Genomic DNA, 18,805 nt, shown 5'->3' with positions numbered 1-18,805 from the left:
AGACACCTTAGATTTTTTCATAAGTACCAAGGTGGCTTCAAAGCAACCTTAGCCTACATCTAGGAGGGGAATTGAGGAGGCCCTAGCACAACCCCAACCAATTCAAGTTGGCTAAACAAAACATCCTACATTTCAAGCCATCCATAGGCAACATGTGCATAGGAAAATATAGGTGATTGTTGCTCAAGCTAGAGCTAGGTCCCCCAAATTCTTCTTCACATGGGACAACATTAAGGCTTTGCAACAACAACTGCTATAGAACAACATTAAATGTTGTTGCCTAGTGGCCTGGAGGCCTCGAAAGGATGTCACCCAGCCCCAAATAAAATCTTCAGCTGCTGCCCTCCCTATTGAAGCTGTCACCTACACTAGGAGCGTTCCTAGCTGACAGGAAATGGCCAAAACTTATTGATACCTGATTGGATGGCATTCTCTCCTTCTCTCTCAATCTCCACATTCCACTCAATGGCTGGAATGACCCTTCACCAGCCTCTCATAGCCTTTCCTTCACTTGCATGGGGAAGTTTTGCCAAGTGGCAACCTTCTAAATGCATTTTTTAGCCATTAATTAATTTTTCAAAATTAATAATTCTAAAAATTAATTTAGTCATTTGTTCCTTACCAAGTAGTCATAATTAAATTGGCTAGGTCATTTTGACTCCCAAGTGGTCCTATGCATGAATTAAACCGTGAACTAGCATTAATTTATTAATTAATGCCTACTTTCTAGTGTCACCACTAACATTCATTAGTCAAATAAATGCCCTAGGCCAAAACTGACATCAAGTACGACCTACTACCCATCCAGTATAGCTTATTACGACTACTGCCTTTGAAATCAACTAATATCTCAAGGTCCTTGTCCCATCATTGTGAATTAACTACCTTGCATAACATGTACACCTCTCATATAACTTATTACAACTTTTGCCTTTGAGATCAACTAATATCTCAAGGTCCTTGACCCATCATTGTAAATTAACAACCTTGCATAACATGTGCACCTTGCATCTGCATCTGCACATGTAATTAACAACTAAATCAAATGCTAGGCAAAGCATCAAATTTTCACATCGCCATGACAAACCTCCCCCTTGAAATCCTTGCAATTGCCCTCAGCCCTCAATTGCAATACATTTTGTCAAAAACATCTGTTCATGTTACATGTTAACATCACAACCAAATAGAATGTGCACATAATGCTTAACTATGCCATGCCCTTTGCATATCTAAAATTCCAACCACTTAAACCAGTTACAATCCATAACACATGAATCATAATCACTGTCAGAACCATAAGGGATGCGTCCACATACCAAATTGCAATATTGCTCTAATCACCATGGCAAATTAATGCATAAACTAAGCACAACCAACATGATAGTTGTGTAAACCATACATCAGCTGCAAACCACATGTAACTTATGCAATTGTACTTCTCTTACATCACTTGCAAATGTACATTCCACGCCATCTTTGTATCCCATACACGCATTGCAAATATACATCACATCCAAATGTATATTCCATATATTTCATACATATCAATGACCTTGCAAATGTAGCATTTCAAAGCCTGGGTGCAAACCATACACATCTATATACTAACTCATAGTGACTAGTACAAGGAACAATTAGTTACCTACAAGGAGACCCATTGTTCTAGGGCTACAACTCAAAAAGGCATGAGAGTTAATATTTAATATTTTCTTAAGAAAAGCTTGTGTATCGAATAGTACGTTATGAGCTCTGATCCAATCAGCCCATGCCAAAAGAGAGCTACGTTTAACGAGGTTAAGATAACCTTGATATTATCTTGACAACTATACTTGAAGAGATCCTTTCATTTCAGAAGATTGACTAGTAGAATATTGTCTTCTTGATTAGGAAATTTTATCTTCTTTAACTAGTGAGATATTATTTTTGTTATGTGGTCTAAGACAGATGGCTTAAAGAGAGATCAAGTCTATACACTTGAAAGCCTTCTTCCAAGATTCCGTCACAAGGAAAGACTTCTCAAGACCCTACAATAAATCATTGAGAAAAATCCTAGTTGAGTTAGTGATCCCAATGATAGTAATGCTGTCAATATACACTATCCTAGATGCAAACCAACTACATCTGAGATTCACTACATAACCGAACTGTCTATCACTAGGGAAAGTGAAGGTGCAACCTCCCCCTATACTCCAGACCTTCTATGCTCTATTGAACCTGAATGAGCCCAATCCAAAGTCATCTCTAATCAAAACTCACCAAGGTAAAGTGCAACACTGAAGATGATCTACCAAGTCGCCCTCCTCTATCCATTTGTATCTGACAAATAGGTAAAGAAATATTAAAACTTCACCAAGAAGTGCATAGAAATTTTACTTTGGTTGCATACCATGCATTGATGGCTGCATAAAATATCCCAGAAGCCCCACATGAGCATGTATGCCTTGCTATCCAAAAACCATTGGATTATCACTATCAAGTTGGCCTTGCAGATGTATCAATTGCCCCACTGGCATCATTTGCATATGGTCATTACCCACATTTGGAACATCATGCTGCTGCATTGGCTCTTCCTTCGATGTATCTTGTTGTTCCGAAGCTCTTGAAGATGATTTCCTCTTCTTGCCTTTGCTACCCTCCTTTGGGGAGTTCAAAAAGCACATAAACCAAGGATCATTTGTCAATTGCACAAACATTTCAGCTATTGTCCTCAATTGATACTTAAATCGGTCATCAAATTCGTCTTCCACTTACTAGTCATCAACTTCAAGAGGCCTAGAAGAACGTACATTTTGGTTTAAACCAATATTAGTTGCTTACTACCCATGCTGAGTGCTTCATCCAAGATTAGGCAATACATTTCTCCCAACACTTTGTGAACTTTCAAATTGAGAGGCATCATCCTGATTGATCCTATCCAACTAACTGAAGACATGCTTGCCATAGCATTCAGCTAATTACAAATAAAACAAAATGTAATCACACTAGCTTGCACACAAGTTTCTCAGGCCCATCTACTCAAAGGAGTTGATGGTATCCCGGCAATGGAACCATGAAACCAGTCTTCCTTCTTGGATAGAGTGGTAAACAACACGATTTCACTCTAATTACAGTAAGCATAAAATACAAAATCTGAAAATACACACTTTACCACTTAATTTTTCACAATAGACTTCTAGTTGGCCCCAAAACTAGCACCCCTTGCGATACTTCTTTAGCTTCTATTAATATTGGATAAAGTACGCTAAGATTTGGCTCCAATCTCCTTCACTATCCAATCTATCTGCTATCAAAAATGACCAGCCAGCCAGCCGTCTTATTAGTTTCCCACTTGATCAAATACGGGATTAGCCTCTAATTGACCCTCGGCTGGTCAAAGCTAGCCCAAAAAGCAATTCCTCGAATTCCAGCTGCTGATTTCAAGTACTAAGCCTTCAATTTCTTGGCATAGGACCCAAGGTGGCTGCAGTAAATGGATGAGAACTACTGAGGCATTGCTTGTAGAGGAGAGAAAAATCTAAGAGAAATTTCCGATTTCTATTGTGAAAAAATGGTTAGAACCAACTGTTTTGTGCTGTAAAACAGCATTGAATGAACTTGCCTAGTAAACTAGAGGCCTCAGATGGATGTCGACCTACCCCAGATGGAATCTCCAGCTGTTGCCCTCCCTGTTGGAGCTGTTGCCTGCAATAGGAGCCTTCCTGGCTGGCTGGCAACGGCCAAAACCTTCTAGTACCTACTTGGACAACACTCTGTCCTCTCTCAACCTCCACAATCCATTGGATGGCTAGAATGACCTCCACCAAAGTTTTGCCAAGTGGCAACCTTCTAACTGCATTTTTCAGCCATTTAATTAATTTTTCAAAATCAATAATTCTGAAAATAAATCTAGCCCTTTGTCCCTGCCCAAAAAATTAACAATGTTCATCCACAATTAAATTGCCTAGGCCATTTTGACTCCCAAGTACACACCTTGACAATTCATGAAAACATAAAAGAAAACTAGTGTAAGACTCGTGAAAGAGGGACATAGCAACATCACAGTGAACAAGGCTGAGTAGAATCTCACAAAACAAAATAGATCTGACCTGTTACCAATTTTTCATGACCGGCATGTTACTTGCACAGTGCTTTCTATGATGTCAAGAAAACCACATGTTCTTACAAGAGGAGGATATAGGCACACTTGTTCCTATCTCATGAAGGCTACTTGAGAAGCAGCAACTGCTGTTTTCACACAATTATGTCCTTAAATTTTGCAAACAGATCATCAATCGTTGATATAAATTTTCATATACCAAACCCTCCTCTGAAGCATCTAAATATATATAAACTATACAAATTTTAGACCCACACAAAAATAACAAAATAGCAATCTGCAACATTGAGATTGCAACTGATCTAAACACCTATCCAAGTTTCTTCTTTGCATGCAAACAAAGAGAGCTTGTACTCCATAAGCCCTAAACAATGCATGTGCATGCACAAAGAGAGAGGAGAGGCAAGCACAAACGCAGATATCAGACATTCTTGTATTATCAAACCTGGTGAATCACAAAGTAACAATCACAACAGCTGCAACCATTGCCATTGATTAACATGTCCCATTTGGGTACATGGGCACGCATGCGCGCGCGCGCACACACACACACAGCAACAGAGCAGTTTACCCGCAAAAGCCAAAGAAAAATAGGAGAAAACTGGCCCAACTCTGCAGCTGAAGGTCGATGATCAGAAGTCCTCACTCTGATATGTTTAGTCATCTCTGTGACCAAAGACAACCGATCAAGAGCTGCCTCATCTATTCCTCCCATCTGTAAATTCAAGAACATGAAAACATTGGCACTATAACAATAAGATGATCAGGAGTTTGTTTCAGATTGCTTGTGCACAAGAAATTTATTTTTAGATGTCAATATATATTTGCCAGACAAGTAGGGTACTCTTTGACCTGGTTGTACACGAACATGCTGGATAGGAGTACTGCCATGGAAAATATTTGAGTGCTGTACGTTCCCTGTTCCATAACCCAAACAGACATCCTTACAAGTTCTAGGGAGAACAATGTTTCAATTACAAGGTACGAGAAAACAAGCCTCAAACAATCAAGGTAATATAAGCAGTACAGTTTGGTCATACGCATCGATGCCCTCACTGTCAAGAAGAACAAGACTATACTCTGTCCCATCTGGTGCTATCCTTTTCAGTGGAGTACTCCACATCCAAAGACCTTTGGTGCATGGTCGATGAGTTGCAGCCACCTGAAAGCCGCTACTTCGTCCAAGAAGCTATCATCACAAAACAAGTCAATATCAGTGCTCAAAAGATGATCTGAGAAGCCCTTTGACATAATGATAGAGCTCCATTGGCATAAAACCACAAGACACACACTGCATGCCAACATTCTTGAAAAGACTACAACGCCACAGATTCCGAGAAGATTTTCAATAGAGAAACATGATTGAACAAGCGGATCTCCAGCTCTTGAAAAGATTTTCAATAAAGAAATTCCCTGGATCCAGATTCCACAACCTAAGGAAATGTGTTTCACATCCATGTTTCATGCATGTTTTCCACTATGCTTCCAAAAAGAAAAACCTTGTAGACATTAGGTGGCATTAGTAAATTGTGATGATATGACTCTGCTGTATCAACAATGTCCATTTCAAAGTTCAATCCCTCTTGGAAATCCTATTTCCATTTATCCTATGTTATCTATGTTCCATAATTAAGGTTGAAGTATCAATGAAGGTACAAGACAATGAACAGCACACATGCAAAACATGGCAAAATAGAAGCACTTTATTCACATACCAAAATTCTTAGCCATATTTCTAAACCTTTACCTACATATCTTGTTATGTACTCAATTTCGTATATATTGTGTTACCTATTCGTTGGCTTTATCACATATTTAACAGCAACTAGCCTGATCAACCAAGCTTTGAAATTGTTGAAGTGAATCTTGAAGTTTATAACTGTCCAATATTTACTAAAACTGCTTCTTCAAACCTATACATCCAAAAAGAAACCCCAAAACCATGGTCTACAGCTCATTTCACGTAGCACCTAGCCATTTAAACACTATCTTCAAATTAGAAGACCTTTCTAAGGGGCAAGCCAGGTAAGGGCACTGTTCCCACATATCATATCTATTGAATGCTGGTTCACAGAAAGACACTGCCCTACTTCCAGGCATTTCCATGTCAACAATTGGTAAGGTTCTACAATAAATGACCATGCCACTGGCATAATCCAACTACTTCCCAACTGTTTTATGTGCACGAGATGCTGTAACGGGATTATTTATGCACATCACAATGGACCTAAAAATATCGAAGTGCTCAATTCAAAAACTTTGCTCAACTAGTCCATTGGTGTGGGCAATTTAGCTCAAAACCATTAGTCCTAAGTTTTGCACCAACTATTTGACCTAAAGAGTGTCAAAGTGAAGCAATGCGGAAGCGTACGACCAAAACAAAGAGTGAACAGAGGGGGAGAGAGAGAGAGAGAGTGTGAAGCGCAGAAAATGTGCAGTGAAGAATGTTGTATAAGGATGCAGATATATACACAAGTGCAAAGAGAATGCCTGCGTATGTCTCTACCTCGAAGATCTCATTCCCCAAGAACCCAAGGGCAGTCTCCACAGTCTGCAGCCTGAAAACTGAGAACACAACTAACAGAGAATGTGAAGACTGTTAGCAGAGTATTTGTCAGCTCATGTGTGAGTCTGAGCTTGATCTGGGCTGGGCATTTTTATTAGGTATTTTAGGTATTTTTCTGGTATGGCATTTTATGTCATTGGGGCATTTTATGCACCAGTCGGCCAGCATTAAATGCTGTCCGACCAGCATTATTGCTCCCCACTTTTTCAGCCTATTTATACTCAGTGGCTCCTCCTCAGTCAGTCACTTCATCTTCACCATCTGCAGACTCTGTGGAGAGAGGAGCCAGTGCCAGTGCCCACGCAGCCAGTGACTCACTGTTGTATGTGACTGTCTCGTGTTCAGATATATGGATTCCATTTCCCGTGCATACATCTGAGTTCTCATCTGTATCGTGTTCTTTTCTTTTCTCTTTTTGTCTTGTGTTTCAGCAGTTTATTTCAGCACATGTTTATGCTTCCACCGCTGCTCCACTTCTGACATGGTATCAGTTTTCAGGATTTGTGTTTCTGCTGTGTTTTCTTGCTGATTTCAGGACTGTTTTGTACCCCTGCTGATCAGACGACTGCTGTCGCAGCCAGGCGACCTGTTTTGGGGCTGTTTTCAGCCTGCGTTTTTTGCAGTTTTGCCATCGCCTGCTGCCTCCGCACCCTCTACTGCCTGCGTTTTTCATCTGCAGCTGCTGGCGACAGTTTTCTACCTGTTTTTCTCCAGTTTACAGCCTGCGTTTTGCTGATTCAGCATCTCTCGTGGCTGGGTGACTGTTACTTCAGGCCGTTTTTGCTGTTTTTGGCAGTTTTTGACTGATTTTTTGACTTTCTGCAGCAGATTTTGTCTTCTATTGATCAGATTTTGGGTTATCTTGCATGTGAACTCTCATTTTTTGTAGTCTGTGCTTGTGTTTTGGCTGTGTTTCCTCTCTCAATTCCATCTCTTCTCTACTTCTCTTCTTATCCTCTCCATATGGCTCCTCCGTGCACTTCCACTGATGATAAGTTACATATGACCTTGATGCTTCTTGAGCATGAGACATCCTTGAGATTACAAGGGCGGCTTCCGGCACATTATGGAGGTGAGGCTTATGTAGCTTCAGAGAGGGGTGATGGGAAGAAGAAGTCGAAGGCCCAGTGTTACCACTCTGGCAAGAAGGGACATTTGCGGAAGGACTGCAAGAAGTTAGCAGCTTCCAGGAAGAAGGAGCAGAAGACGAAGCGGGATGCTGACTCTACCGATGAGTCCTCTCCTTCATCAGACTCCGACTCCGATCCTCCGACCAAGGTAAAGTCCAAGGCGCGGAAGGGATCCTCTTCTTCGGATCGTGGGAAGGGCTTGGTGGCCCCTTCCTCGGCTGCTTTCTAGTGGTGGTGATGAGGTCATCCCTCACGACTCTCTTGTGCCAGAGAGGGAGTGTGAGCGGGTGTTCAGATGGGGCAGCCGCGCCTCATCTATACTTTTATACAGGTGCACAGGTTCCAGAGAGGGACGTCCTTGACGCATCGACTTCAGTCTGGCGGAATCAAATCCTGGAGCTGGGATTGACATCCAGGTTCATGATGAGCTGGTTCTCTGACAGAGAGCGGGAGGCTTTCGTCTAGAGCTCACATGAGGGGATACTTTGGCGGTCTGGCCAAAGGCAAGGAATTCGTGGTCACCTATGTTCAGAGGCATTTTTGACAGGATGGTCTTGTATGCTATTGCGAGACATTGGTGATGGACACAGAGACATGCTATGATCTTCTCTATTTTCAGGTGTTTGGTACGATCGACATCGACATCAAGTTCTCTCCGAGGCACCTTGGTGGTGGCTTGATCACCCACTGGTTGGGTATCCATGGTTCTACTTGGTGATTCTATGTTGTATAGTTTCTGATCCCTTTTCCTTGTACTATTGTATTGTATCAGATCACTCATGATCTGAGAGAGGGTGTTAGCAGAGTATTTGTCAACTCATGTGTGAGTCTGAGCTTGATCTGGGCTGGGCATTTTTATTAGGTATTTTAGGTATTTTTCTGGTATGGCATTTTATGTCATTGGGGCATTTTATGCACCAGTCGGCCAGCATTAAATGCTGTCCGACCAGCATTATTGCTCCCCACTTTTTCAGCCTATTTATACTCAGTGGCTCCTCCTCAGTCAGTCACTTCATCTTCACCATCTGCAGACTCTGTGGAGAGAGGAGCCAGTGCCAGTGCCCACGCAGCCAGTGACTCACTGTTGTATGCGACTGTCTCGTGTTCAGATATATGGATTCCATTTCCCGTGCATACATCTGAGTTCTCATCTGTATCGTGTTCTTTTCTTTTCTCTTTTTGTCTTGTGTTTCAGCAGTTTATTTCAGCACATGTTTATGCTTCCACCGCTGCTCCACTTCTGACAAAGACAGAGAGTAAATTGGGTGGCATGAATTAGTGTGACCTCAAGTGTGTGCATCAAGACACTAATACAATATATATGAATCCTAATTGCTAGGCAAACAAGTGTGGGTTAGGTTGCGTACATGAGTGAAGCAATCTAGTGCTTCCTACTCTAGTGTACATGAAGAGTGCCCCTAAAGCCCTATGCCCTAATTCCTTTCCTCGAGCGTCTTAAAGTGTGTGTATGAATGCAAATTTTCCAAGTCATTGTGTATGAATGCATCTACTATGTGCAAAAGTGCCATATCTCTTATGCACAAGGACCAACCCACTGTTTGGATGGGCTATGTGTACAAATGTTTGGACTACATGCACATGTACTTCCTACTACGTCTTTGTTGCATTGTGCCTAAGAGAATGCAAATGTGTCTACCCTACTGTACTAAGTTTCCACTATGATACAGAAATAATGCACCAGGAAATACAGGTCGGCTGCAGACTTTCAGAAAAACTGTCTGCCTGACCCTGACACGTGTCCTGCTGATGATGCTCTTGTGCTCCTGCCACATGGACTGCCTGCTGTACCTGCTGCATAGACTGCCTGCTGCACCTGCCTGTCCAGGGAATGTCAAGCTCTAACACCCCCTCTCAGATCCTAGACACAGCAAAAGGCTACAAGATCTAGGGTGCTATCGAAGTAAAGCCTGAAGAAGCGCCTTCGTGAACAAGTCTGCAAGCTTGTCCTCTGTCTTGCAATATACCAGGGAAATAGTCTCATCCAGAATTTTCTCCCAAATGAAATGGTACTGGATCTCAATATGCCTCGTCTGAGCATGAAACACAGGGTTGCTGACCAAGCAATGCAACTCGCATTGTTGCACTGAAGAATAGTAGAACCTCTCTACAAACAACCAAGCTCCTCCAAGATCCGGCAAAGCCACACTATCTCACATGTAGAAGACACCGCCCTATACTGCGCCTCAATCAAAGAGAGGGCAACCATAGGTTGCTTCTTACTGCTCCATGAAACCGCACCAACACCCAAAGTAAAGCACTAACCTATCGTGAACCTCCGATGATCCATATCGCCAGCCCAATCTGAATCACTCCATCCTGTAAGGACCAAGTCTACATTACCTGTCCCGACAAAATAATATATCCCAAGATCAGCAGTCCCCCGTAGAAACCGTAAAATCCTTTGAGCAACCTGCCAATGCACCATCTTGGGCGAGTGAACCCGGATAGCACACCTATAGCATAACATAAGTCAACACAAGTATTGAGAAGCCAGATCAAGGAGCCAACCAATTGCCGATAACGAGTAGCATCCACCAACAAAGAATCGGAATGAGCAGTAGCCTTCCAATTCAAAGGTCCATAGGTGTCGTAAGAGACTTGCATCATCCCACCATCTCACATGTAGTCAGGAGCTACTATACATACTACTGCTAGGAAATAAAGATCCCCCTCGAAAGTCTGATAGATCTCATGACCTGGATAGAAAGAGGTGAAGAAGTCCCATGTCCATCAACTCAAATGTCTCATGAAGTGTTGCCTTCGTCTACTCGACCATCTAAGTATGTTCACCTATCACAATCAAGTTGTCCATATAAAGAACAAACAACACACGACCTCCACCTGAGGTGTGAACATAAAGCTAGGGGGGTCGGCCTTGGAAATCAATGCCTAGGCACTGTGCAAAACCTTTAGAAACAAGGCGGGCCTTAGGCTTGTCCAACGTGCCATCACTACGATACTTGGTCTTGAAGACCCATTTAACTTCAATGATCTTCTTGTAAGGAGGCTTCGATACAAGATACCAAGTGCCATTCCTCTCAATCGACTCCAACTCTTGCTCCATGGCTTTCTGCCAATGATCATGCTACAAAGCATCCTTCACAAAGGTGGGATCCCAATCTTGCATAACACGAGTCATCAAACAGTAGTTAGTATACACAAGCTCAGTGCAGTGTGCCTGGTTCCTTCGAGAATGCCGCGGGCCATCCTGCGGCTACTACTCCTCAAGGACCCCCTCAATCCCTGTATCACGAAGAATGTCACGAGCCCAATGAGGAGGAGGCCGGATCTTGCCTTGTAGTGCTCCATCTGTTGAAGTTTCTGGAAGGTCCACCGATGGCTGGGGTGCAATCGGTGAGTCTAATGGTCGAGAACTAAGCTCCTCATCCGAAGAAGAGTCCTCAAGAGGCACAAGCTCCAAAGGAATAGTCACTAGTACCCACCCAGCTAGGATCTCCAAGGACAGGGTGTTCATCACCCCCCTTTGAGACGGGAACTTCCATGAACCAAACATCACGGCTCGTATAGACATCCCGCTTAACAGGATCATACAATCGATAGCCTTAAGACTGCAAGCTATAGTCCACAAACACTTGTCTTTTGGAAGGCACTTCAAATTTCTCACGCTATGGTTTTGGGATGTAAACACACGCATCACACCCAAAAGCCCTGAAATAAGAAACATCTGGCTTAGACCCAAAATATGCCTCATAGGAGTCATACCAACAACAATGAAAGTAGGGGATCGATTAAGGATATGAACTAGAGGCATATTGGGGTCATACCGACAACAGTGGAAGTAGGGGATCGATTAAGGATATGAACTACAGTAGCCATAGACTCAACACATAGACACTGAGGTATTTGACGATGCTCCATCATGGTATGGGCCATCTCGATCACATCGCAATTCTTTCGCTCCAATATGCCATTCACCTAAGGGGTGTTTGTATTGGCAAACCCCTGGTGAATACCACAATCTACACAAAAAACAAGCAAGCTCATTAGAAACAAGTTCTCCGCCCTTATCCAATTGTAAGATCTTCAGTTTTTGGCCCAATCAATTCTCCTCTAAGAGCAACCAATCCTTAAAGTTGGAAAAAGCCTCCGACTTCAACTTCAAGAAATAAGCCCATGTCATCCTGTTGTAATCATTCACAATTAGCATGAAATACAAGCTCTAAGAGACTCCGTCCTCATTCGTCCACAAAGGTTGGTAGAAACAAGCTCCAAGGGTATGGAAAACCACCTTCTTGAAGCCTTGCTGGGAATAGCATCACAAGTTTGCTTCCCACGGATGTAGGATACACAACACTACCAACTCACCACAACAAACCTCGAACAAGCAGTCCCTTAAACGCCTTCCGAAGATAATCATAGTTAAGGTGGCCAAACCGAGCATGCCAAAGCTTAAACTGAGTTTGAGAGATAAGAAGAAGAGAAGTCAAGGCAAAAGAATACCGCAACTTATAGACTTGATTCTCCTCATAACCTGAAGAAAAAACCTGTCTTGATCAACGATCAAGAACTAAAAAAAAAATCTATATCAAATTTGACCAAAAGACTAAGAGCACAAATCTTGTGCACTCAAAGTAGATGGTATCCCAAGGCTAACACATAAAGCACCTCACATGAATGGGCACCGCCTCGACCATCTGGAATAAGATGCATGTTACCTCATTCCTGAATAGGAATAGACGAACTATCACCAATGAGAATTTGGTCATGCGAAGGTCACAAATGAGTAACACGTGCTCAAGGAGCCATGTGCCATGAAGCAACACCGTCAACAATCCAGTGCCGACGGTATGGAGCCATCAAGGTAGCATCACAAGCCGTCAAGGTCGATTCCTCCACCACCTCCAAAGGGAGGAAAGCAACTAATGAGGGAGCAACCACCGCTCCAAAATCCTTTGAAGATTTCTCCTTCTCCTCCTTGTCCTTCTGCTCCTTGTCAGGGCAATCCTTCTTCTAGTGACCGGTCTCGTCATAGATGTAACAAGTAGACTCCTTTTCCTGTCTTTCTTAGATTTATCGTCCTCCTCCTCCTTTTGATGCTTCCCCTCCTTTTGAGAGGATTGACCAACTAAGGCCTGAGATTTAGAAGCATTGGTCCCTTTCAACTACTCCTCTTGGTCCAAGACCATAGAAACCAACTTCTCCCACCGATGAGTCTTAGAACGCCTTGAAGCAATCGAGGCGGAATAAAAGCCACTGAAACGGAGCAATAACTGTGAAAGAAGAGTTATCACCATGCCTTCAAAATTAATTGCCTTCCCTACGTTTTTACCTGCATCTGAAATTGCCTTGGCTTGTTAATATGCTCCCACATAGAAGATGACTTGTTGATACTCGTGGTCCTCGTCTGCACTTCCAAAGAAACTCGTTTCATAACGATCATACATTTATACATCTAATCAAGCTTCAACCATATCTCTCGAGTCACCATCAAATGCCCAATATGAGAGAGAACAACTATAGTGCATGAGAGGAATAAAAACGAGCGGATGCGAGTATTGAGTTTATCCCAATGTACCTGAGCCTTTGCCAACTCCACCTTATCATTGGAAGAGATTCTCGACTCATCTCATGAAGAAGGACGATGAATAATCTCCGTAACAAGCTCCGCCAAATCATAGGACTCCCAAATGGCGGGCATCATGCCCCGCCAAATGTAGTAGTTCTCGCCATTGAGCTTTTGATCTAATGGAAGAGCCGATAAGAAAGACACCTTCAGATCCATGATCACCTGAAACTTTGTCTCAGCTTCATAAGACATGTTCACCTGTAATGCCTGCATAAAACACAAAAAACAACCCCCTCTGACCTATGTGAATGCAGCCTGCTAGGGCTCTATTGCCGCTCGTCCTGCACCTTCTTTACCTATTGGAGGCGAGGAAAAGGTAAAATCTGCACACTTGAAGGCCCAAAATGCAGCCTTCTTCCTTCTCTAACAGCAAACACCAGTAGCAGCTTCAGCAAATATCTTCTCCTTCCTCGCACACCCATGCTCATCTCAATCTTGTTCTGATGTGCAGCCCCCCTGCTTGCCCTTGAACGCTAAAAACACAGCCTTGTGTCGTGCTGAAATCTCTTCTTCAAGTAAGTCCACCCTCAATCAACAATCCTTCAATGCTCTGATACCATGTCAGAGTGAAGTAGTGTGGACGTGTATGACCAAAACAAAGAGTGAATAGAGAGAGAGAGAGAAAGCGACCGAAGTGCAGAGAATGTGCAATGAAGAATGCTGTATAAGGATGCAGATATATACATGGATGCAGAGAGAATGTCTACGTATGTCTCCACCTCGAAGATCTCACTCTCGCAGAACCAGAGGGCAGTCTCCACAGTCTGCAGCCTGAAAACTGACAGCACAACTGACAGAGAATGTGAAGACCCAGACCAATTAATAGGCCAGAAATAATGCACCAAGAAATATAGGTCAGCTGTCATTAAATGCAGCAGACCGGACAAAAAAACTGTCCGACCTGCCCCTGGCATGTGTCCTGCTAACAATGGTCCTGCGCTCCTGCCACGTGGACTGCCTGCTGTACCTGCTGCATAGACTGCCTGCTGCACCTGCCTGTCCAGGGACTGTCAAGCTCTAACAAAGAGAATGTGATGATCCTTGCTAAGGAAGTGGCTAGTTTAGCTACCAAAGTTAGGGGAATGGTGGTGATACAAAATACCATCATCAAATGATAGTAAAGGGAGAGTTGAGGGCCAACCTTGTTACTCTTGACGTTTGCACAAGGCAAGATATTACCATAGTCATATTGGGCCAATATTGGTCTCTATAACCATTTGCGAATTGATGTTTTTTGCAGCTCTAGAGACTGAGTCATGGCAGTTGGGAAGAAGAATGCCATGGCTTAGGAGTTCAGACTGGTTTAATTAGAACAACTGATCATCCTTCCAGAGATAACAAATTGAGGCTGCTAAGTGACAACCTTGTAAACAATGTGCCAAGCTCCAGCAAATTGGCTGCATTGCTGAAAACCTATTTCAGTGCAACTCTAAATTATGGTATTGTCCCATGAAACTGGATGCGAGCAGCTAGAATTGCTTCAAGGGTCATGATTCATAATGTGTGATGCCACCATAACGCTGCAAAATTTTCCACCACTCGGACTACTTACCGGTTCATTTTAAATTCAAACTCTGTTCCATGACAAAAGGTCTCACACGCTTTAGTGCAATGATAGACTAGTAGGTCAGCAATTCTGCAAGGCAACCGCAAATTTCAATAAAAACTGGTACTGGGAGGAGGACAGCTGCCTCCTCACATTTGCCTAAAAAGCTACAGTTAGTGGAATTGCCTTTTTTCTGCACCTGCTTACACACTTGGGAGGTTTTAAGTATTTAGTAAATTCGCTTTTTGCATAAACCAGGGCATTTGTTAGACATGCTAGATGTATTGCCGAGGAATACTGGCAAATCTGATAGCAGTAGGTGAATCTAGAGAGAAGCAGGCTTCAGAATGTGCATGTCTACAGTAAGGTCATTGGATTAACGACAGCCCACTTGCTACTGACCTAATTGGGGAAAAAAAAACCATTGCATCTAGTACACTGGTGGAGAAACTGCTTCATAGAAGGGTCGTCGTTAATGTTTCCATCCTAGAGCCCTGAGCATATTGAACATCCGACTAGGCAGACGAAATTGCATTGTTTGCTGTGCCTTTTCTCGTCCATGATAGGTAGACTTGAACAGACACATGACAGCATTGCGTTAAGACCATGGTGACTATTAACTGGTCGCATGAGTTCCTGTGCATTTCAACCAGCAAAATGAGGTTCATTCACGTTGTACCTGGTTCAAAATGAAGCTCTTGCCTTGGCGGGCACGGCCACAGACCGAGACAACACCAAGGGGACCTTTGACCAACTGCAGAGTTGCCACAGCTTCTGCGTCCATTCGGAATGTGCCATCCTCATCGCAATAAACCAATCGCAGGGGCTTGGCATGCTGCTCAACCTGCAAATGGTTCAATTTGGGGCTGTCTGCCTTCTGCTCTGCCTTTTGCTTGACCGATACTGTTATTGCACGTGATCTGAGGATATGAGTCATGATGTCCTCTTCCCTGTATAGTCTATGGCCTCAAAACGGCATTGTTGGAGAAACCAAAGGGTCGGAAATGGGACAAGGTAAATATTTTAGATGGTCTCAGAAGAGCTGAGAGACTGCTTATCCTTCTCTCTCTTTCTGGCTTGATAGAAGATCTCAAAGTGGCATTCCGAAGCAGCAAAGGATGGAAGGATGTGAAGAAACGATTTATGGTCCTGCCGAATCGTGGACGTGAACAGCTGTGTTTCAGTACGTTGTAGTTATTACTGCTTACAGAGACTGATATATTGATGGCCGAAGAGGTTGCAACCTCGAGTAAGGGAGCTATCCGAAGGGGAGGAAGCACGATAAACACCAACGAAAGGCGAAGGAAACTGCTCGAGTCAATGGAAGGTCAGACTCCAGAGCAGAAGGAAGAAGCGGTGGGATGAATGTGTGTGTGAGAGAGAAGAGAGAGAGAGAGACTCAGAGAGCGACCCGCGAGACCAGCTTTTGCTGCGAATGGGAGCTTAAACCTTTTTGCCAGATAGGTAAAGCATGCATTTCCACCTGACCCGAGTTTGCGCGTTTGTTTATTTACATATTTTTTAATTATTCAGTTTAAAAGCAGGAATTAAATTAATCCCAGCTCTGATGGAGGAGGGCCCACCCGAGTCCATCTCAGAAAGCCGCTTAAGATGCCCACCCCTCCATTGCCACCTGTCATCGTCCCCAGTCCGCGATGAGAAAAATCCAAGATTCCTTTGTCTATCTCACTTAAATGATGGACGACGAAGCATCCCAATTTCCCCCCGTCCAGAAATGAGGGGGCACAGTGACCATACCATAAAGCCGCTAATTGAGTGTCATATAACGGTCCCCATTGTCTCTTATTATTTTTTAACTAAGTTTTATAAATGTTTTGCTTCCTAACTGAGTTTATATACAATTTTTTTGAATAGTCTAATTATATACATCATATTGCACTCAAATTTAAAAAAATCTGAGACACTTTGATATTTTATGAATAACGTTTAGCTATAAATGAAGGACGATGAGGGGCCTATAGAGCAATGCATTGTTTTAAGGGTTTACAAGATCCAATATTTTTTTTAAAAGTTTACATAGCTCAAATTGTTAGACTTACATTACATTAAGCTTATACTTGGCGCTCCACGCCTAGACTCGCGAGTGCGATTTTTGCGGGCGGGGGCGGGGGCGGGGGCGGGTGCTGGACGCGTGGCACCCGCCCCGCGTTCTCTTTTTTTTCTTGTGGGGGAGGTGGGGGGCTACCACATGGCACCCACCCCCCACCTCTCGTTAACTAATAGTATAGATGTAATACGTGTGAATTTGTATCATAATTTTAAGTGACTAAAAAAATATGCATCTTTTGTGCAAATTTGTCACTAAATTGGGATGCAGTGTGTTTTTGCATTTAGGCGGCATCACATTATTGGTCCCTTTACACTTACACACAAAAGGACTGACTCTTCCTTTGGTCCTTGCTCATTGGGCTTGCCGAAAAGGCAAGACACTACCTAAGAGAGGAAAATAAAGAATGGTGAAGAGCATGTGAATGAGTATTCCTAATCTTTCAAGAGTTCAAGGGAGAAAATTAAGTATACCACATAAAATCAAAAAGGAGGTGAGAAAGAACACAAAATAAGACCTCTTAACTCTTTCCTAATCAAAAATCACAAGCGTTGTTGGGATTGCAAGAGCAAATAATTGCAATAGTTGAAAGCCAATTGGTAGGGGTGTTTCTATGACTACGATCAAAACATAATGCAAGAATATTGTTGGTATACATATGTATTGTAATAAAGACAGTTTCCAATAGCCATGAAATACCCATGGAATATTGCAAAAGCCATGATCCCTTAAGTATAGCTAAGTCTCATATTAATGCGTGGAACAAATACAACAAGGTGATCAAAAATCACAAGCCCCTGGTAGGATTGCAAGAGCAAAATATTGCAAAAGTTGAAAGCCAATTGGTAGGGATGTTTCTATGACTACGATCAAAACACAATACAAGAATATTGTTGGTATGGATACGTATTGTAATAAAGACAGTTTCCCATAGCCATGAAATACGTATGGAATATTGCAAAAGCCATGATCCCTTAACTATAGCTAAGTCTCAAATCAATGTGTGGAAGAAATACAACAAGGAAAATGAAGATGATAGCAGGATACACACCTCTTGCAATGGTGGAGCAAGGTACTAACCCCTTAGTTATCCAAGAATAAAAGTCCTTAATAGGGAATTTTGATTAATGGCAAAAAGATAATAAGCCATGTTACATCTTAGCCTTTTATACTTTTCCCTAAACCTATGCCTTATTAAAATCCTACATGGCTGACCTAAAGAAGCTTTGTCCTCAAAGCTTGGAACTAATATGAAATTTACAATGGAATGTATGAAACAGCTCTAGAAGGAGTAGACCCATGTTGGGAATAAAACCCATAATCTAAAGAAAGTCCTCACCATGAAGCAAGAATTACAAAGAAGTGAATAATTACAGACAGTTGTAACTATCCAATCAGGGCTGTCAGAAGGAAATGTGCCATAACTTGGGATCTCCATACTTGAGTTCAATAAATGAAGTGTCATTTGAAAAGTAGACACCATATGAAAGATTGTCCATCCATAAAGTTGACATCTTACTACTATATTATTTTGGTTGTAGGTTCAGAAAGCCCCATACCTACCTTCTTGAACCTAAAACCTTTTCCAAACCTCCCTTTTTTTAATCAAAACCCCCTTCCCTCCCCTTTCTCTCACATGTAATTTCTCCTTTTCTCTTCTCCCTCCCCTTTTTAATTAAAAGCCCCTTCCTCCCCCCTTCTCTCTCTCTCTCTCTCTCTCTCTCTCTCTCTCTCTCTCTCTCTCTCTCTCTCTCTCTCTCTCAAATTAAAACCCCCTCCCCTCTTTCACGT

At 42.6% G+C, this 18,805-nt stretch overlaps 1 protein-coding gene across 1 annotated transcript in view; it reads right to left on the bottom strand.

Annotated features, from left to right (window-relative positions):
- LOC148027357 (uncharacterized) overlaps positions 1-16,381 on the bottom strand; it is a 99,705-nt gene extending 83,324 nt beyond the window's left edge. Inside the window, exons 1-4 of the mRNA XM_087691925.1 lie at positions 15,626-16,381; positions 5,124-5,285; positions 4,949-5,014; positions 4,668-4,811 (exon numbers count right to left, since the gene is read on the bottom strand). Coding sequence (XP_087548051.1) covers positions 4,668-4,811; positions 4,949-5,014; positions 5,124-5,285; positions 15,626-15,883 — 630 coding nt within the window. The 5' untranslated portion in view covers positions 15,884-16,381. The remainder of the gene's footprint in view (positions 1-4,667; positions 4,812-4,948; positions 5,015-5,123; positions 5,286-15,625) is intronic.
- Between the last annotated feature and the right edge of the window lie 2,424 nt (positions 16,382-18,805).

This window comes from Lygodium microphyllum, chromosome 13 (genome assembly GCF_053477565.2).
Source record: "Lygodium microphyllum isolate KBCC chromosome 13, Lygodium_microphyllum_v1.1.10, whole genome shotgun sequence".
NCBI classification, from domain to species: Eukaryota; Viridiplantae; Streptophyta; class Polypodiopsida; order Schizaeales; family Lygodiaceae; genus Lygodium; species Lygodium microphyllum.
The sequence above is the reverse complement of the archived record's forward strand: the minus strand, read 5'-3'. Positions and strand labels throughout refer to the sequence as shown.